The sequence below is a fragment of the Elephantulus edwardii genome, unplaced genomic scaffold (assembly GCF_000299155.1).
Source record: "Elephantulus edwardii isolate Elephantulus edwardi_28Jun2011 unplaced genomic scaffold, EleEdw1.0 scaffold00050, whole genome shotgun sequence".
NCBI lineage: Eukaryota > Metazoa > Chordata > Mammalia > Macroscelidea > Macroscelididae > Elephantulus > Elephantulus edwardii.
In genome coordinates this window covers 15,509,343-15,514,103 of record NW_006399800.1, presented here as the reverse complement: position 1 = coordinate 15,514,103, position 4,761 = coordinate 15,509,343, and the positions used below count along the sequence as shown (strand labels likewise).

Sequence of the window (4,761 nt, the reverse complement as noted above, 5' to 3'; positions counted from 1 at the left end):
ATAACTAAACACCTGCTGGTGTTTCGGCATCCTGGGCAAAACACTGGAATATAAAATCTCCTGCTCTACACTACTACCACACGTAAATGAAAGAATATGCATGAAAGGGACTATTCAATATTTAAAAATTTCCATGGGAAACAAAACTAAACTGCTGAGCATTTTTTTCTCTACTGCTGGACAACAACTACCACAAAGTATCAGCAAATAAAAAACTACAATCAGTGCTAAAAGTGTATTTGGGATGAATCAGCTTCCTGATGCGCAGGATCTCTGGTGCATCGTCTCTGTCAGGTGCTGAGACAAATTACTTTTCATCTCAAAAACAGTGAGATTATTCACTGCGAACTTTGTGTGGCTGTCATCTTTTGTTTTTAAAAAGCCATCATGTCCAAAAACAATAACAAAACACAGTTCCATTTTGTCTACTTTATCCAAATAAATATCTTTCTCTCTTAAAACACAAAGACAGATAAAAAAACAAACTTCTCATGTACATGTACCAATATATAATTATGCTTTCTGTGGTCTTCCCAGGTCAGAACTGTTTCAAAGCTCAGTTTGCCCCATATTAACCAAAAAGTGTTTCCTTTTGAAGAGAAATCATGACAATAACACAGCAACATGTTAAAAATTGACATGGAACATTGAAATGAATTTTAAAACGTGTGCACAGTGACAAACATAAATACATCTCAAGGACTGCATAGAGTGAGTGGCCACAGGCTTTTGAGAGGAAAAAAATAGATGGAGTGTTCAAAAGCCATAAAAAGTGAGTAAATTCATTTATGAATCTTCACTTAAGGCAGCCACAGATTCAAGGAATCTATATAGTCTACTTAAGCCATTATAAAATTACTTATCTAGGCATTTGGGTAAATCTAACAAGGTATTTGCTTTTGTGCCAGACCAAAGTCATAATTGCAACAATTTCTCTACTCTGTAATGTTTTACGAGTAGTCTGATATTTTTAAAATGGAAACATGTATAAAACATTTATTAAATTTGACTATACAGAGATTATTCTCTGTTGGTGAGTATATGACATCACTAGCCATTTCATACAACCTAGCGTTTCACTACTGATCAAATCAATGTGTTACACCCAAGCACATACTGCAAAGTGATTTGTACTGCTATTATTTATGTATCAACACTTTACAGATTTCACAAAATAAATGCACAAAAGAGAAAACACAGGTTCTCAAATATGTGCAGAAAAGAATATCATCCAGATATCAAAGCCAAAACTGCCCTTGCATTACAATTATTATTCTATCCTTATTCATGTTCAGTTCTTTCAATGCTTTCAGCAGCTCACTGAATTGACAGCATAATTAATTTTTATGAAAAATAGAGGACATTTTTCCCCAGTGCAAGTTATTGCTAAACTCATACAGCATACCAAAAGTAAAGTTTAACATTTCATTTTAGAAAAAGTAAAATTTTATATAATGTTCATAAAGCTCTAAAATAGATGATTTTAACCAAACAGCATAAAGTTTGTGCTTTCTCTGATTTCCCAGCAACCATAATGTTCTCGCTAAGACACTCAATAATCTCTTAAAGAGTTCAGGTCTATGCCTTTGTGGATATTATACTCTCCACTCCTAAATACACTGTCATATCCAAACAATGTGCAAATAATAGTTTAAAGAAACAGAAAAGCTTGCATACAATATAACAGTGTCCTCTAAGAATAAAAAACAATACTGTAGGACTTTCGTTCATAGGGTTACTATGCGTCATCTGCGACTCAATGGCACTTAACAACAACAACTACTAAAATGATCAAAAATCTCAACTTATTCTACAAGCTGTGCAGGAGAGAAAAGTGGGTGATTTTTACAGACCATGCAAATGGCAGAACGAGTTTATTCAGGGGCCCATGGTATTGCAAGTTCCCAAGCATTACACCATAGGTAAGGCTTTTCGTAAATCACCGTAGAAGTTGACTAAGGTGCTTGCCATGGCTGTATCTACTGCAGACTGAGGAATCATGCCTCGCAGGTCTGTTTGAATGTAGCCTGTCAAAAGACTCTGGTTTGGATTGTCTTTAAGTGGAACACAGAACCAACCACAAGGATGGTTGTATCCGCGAACAAATTCCGTTCTCTTCTCACTCCAGTCAAGACTTACTCCTACAAGGCAATATAAAGAATTACACAATTAAGAGCAATTATCTAAAACCTCTCATTTAAAAGTATTACTGGATTCTTTTTGTTTAAATATGTCTTTTCTTATTCATGTGGAGGAAAATTAAGCCCCAAGAGTACCACAGTAGAATGAGAAAGATAATTACCAAGCAGGCTCCTGACAGGGCTGGTAGACAGGTAATGAGCCAAGTTCTAATCCCATCAGAGTGTATGACATCAGGCAATTTTGGTAATGCTTTGGAAACTATGATTCTTCGCTCCAGGAACCAGCCTCAAGGTACCAATAACCTATGGTATCACAGTATCACCATACTGAACTCTGCAGCTGGCTCATAAGAATAAAGGAAATATTTACCTACAGGTTCCAATTCAAGCCTATATTACACCAGCCAAGTCAGGAGCAGGGAAAAGCAGAAATACATGTAGATGCATTTTACAAAGTAGATTTCAAAGACAGTGCTTTTTATTTTGAAAAGAAAAAATATTATACAGCTAAACTTAAGGGGAAAAAAATTTGAAACAAATAGCAACTGTATTTTCATGATGACCAAGGAGCTGTGTTTTCTGAGGGTGACTTGAAGAAAATCTACTGACCTTTTTTTTTTTTTTTTAAACAGTCATGTGACTTAAATTATTAGCAGTCACTTAAAAGATCATGTGTACTGGGACCAAAACCTTATCAGAAGCACTGTAAAACTCTTCTTAATATCCTTTTACTGCCTGAGGGCTTTTCATATGCTATATGAAAATGAATCTTAGTAATGCTACTGTAACCTTGAGAGTTGAAAATAATTCACATTGAAAGAAATGCTGAACTCAGAAAACCCAAATATTTAAACCAAATGAAAAGTTTTAAGATTATTAAAAAAAAAAAAAGATTATTACCACAGGATAAAAGCCCGTCTTTGTAGCCCACAGTGTAGGAGAAATCAACAAATTCTCTTGGGGAGATGATGTTCCAAAGCTGGCCAGCAGTAGTGTAGCGCATCACACAACAATTCTGAAAGTGCAGAGAGGTAAGGGGTAGTTGTTATTACCTCAGAAAATAATAAAAGCACATGTGGATTTATACATCATATTAATCTTTAGTAAAAACCCAACAGTAATTTAAAATATTTCTGTTATTATTAAGAACAATTTATACAGTAACTCTTGACAGATCTAGGCTATTCTAAGTCTTTCTGCTACTGAGGGTAAATAATCAAAACCAAGTTATTCAGCAGATAAGTCTTTAATTCAATACTGTGGCCTGGAATCTTAGACAACATCCTACATTTATACCCCGTTTTAGAGTGTTTAAGATAGAATTTGAAGGGGTGACATTCTCAGAATTTTACATTTCAGAACCTCAGCTGAAGGTTAAGTTTTACAATTAAAAACTCTAAAAATTTTCTTTATTGTGGAGCCAGTGTAGAAAAGAAGTTCCATTCTAAATAACGCTCATTAATTAATACGAGAAAATGCAAGCACTCCAAGAGGCAGGACTTCCCATGAGATCTTTGCCATGACTACTTATTCTCACAGCAATGCATACAAGCAATATAAGGAAGTCTGTATAGATGCATGTACTCATGCATGCACTCACTCTTTCTTACACACACACACACACACACACACACACACACACACACACACACTGAAGTAATGCTTCTCAACAAATACCTCTTCAAAGTGCTCCAAAATATCCAAAGAAGTCATTAAGCTGTCCCAATCCAAGCGACAGGGCCCTGGGCGAATGTGGTCTATTACACTATTGACAGTATCATCTATAACACCTTGGGCTTTGTAGCTGGAAAACCAAAATTAAAGTCAAGTGCTATTCAAATGAAAAACTACAGGAAGCCCTCACAGTTCAGAACAAACCGAAAAAGATGCAGTAAAAAGTAACTTTTTTAAAAATAATTTTATTTTATTTTATACTGGTTTCCTTACAAAGTTTATATACATTGTTTTTCATACTGGATCTTTTCTATTTCCTTTACCCACCCATCACTCTACCCATCAAATTGTGTGAACCTATAATTAGCCTCCTGCTCATCCTCTGCTCCTACCTTCCCACCCCCTTGGATCCTCATACATGTTTTTCTAGTTATCTTTGTATTTCCACAATAATGATCTTATACAGTATTTATCCTTATGGGACTGAGCTAGTTCACTCAGCATAATGCTCTCCAGTCCCTCCTAAGTTAGGTAGTAATTTACAAAATCATTGCTCCTGAATGCTGCATAGTATTCCATCATGTGAATGTGCCATAATTTCTTAATCCATTCTACTATGGTGGACATTTAGAAGTAAATCCCAGAACTTTTTCTGATATATTAAGTTCTATCATTATTATTTTTTTTTAAATCCCAGAACTTTTTCTGATATATTAAGTTCTATCATTATTATATTTTTTTTCCCCCACAGAAGCCAGCTTGTAACTTTAATCACTGGGCCAAGTTCAAAAACAAAGTACTCAGCTCAGTTTTAAACTTGCAATTAAAAATAACTGTACCTCTGCTTTTCAGAGGGAGGGAGAGGAAAGGGGGCAGGGAATGGCGAAAACAAAGAATAAGGAAATGTTTAGTGCCCTTAAATCCAGTCCAAATAGAAGAGGAAGGA

General features: G+C 35.2%; 1 protein-coding gene across 1 annotated transcript in view; it reads right to left on the bottom strand.

The window, feature by feature from the left end:
• Positions 1 to 1,911: 1,911 nt before the first annotated feature.
• Positions 1,912 to 4,761, bottom strand: part of STARD4 (StAR-related lipid transfer (START) domain containing 4) — a 6,768-nt gene continuing 3,918 nt past the window's right edge. The window contains exons 3-5 of the mRNA XM_006886702.1: positions 3,819 to 3,945; positions 3,042 to 3,156; positions 1,912 to 2,141 (exon numbers count right to left, since the gene is read on the bottom strand). Coding sequence (XP_006886764.1) covers positions 1,912 to 2,141; positions 3,042 to 3,156; positions 3,819 to 3,945 — 472 coding nt within the window. The remainder of the gene's footprint in view (positions 2,142 to 3,041; positions 3,157 to 3,818; positions 3,946 to 4,761) is intronic.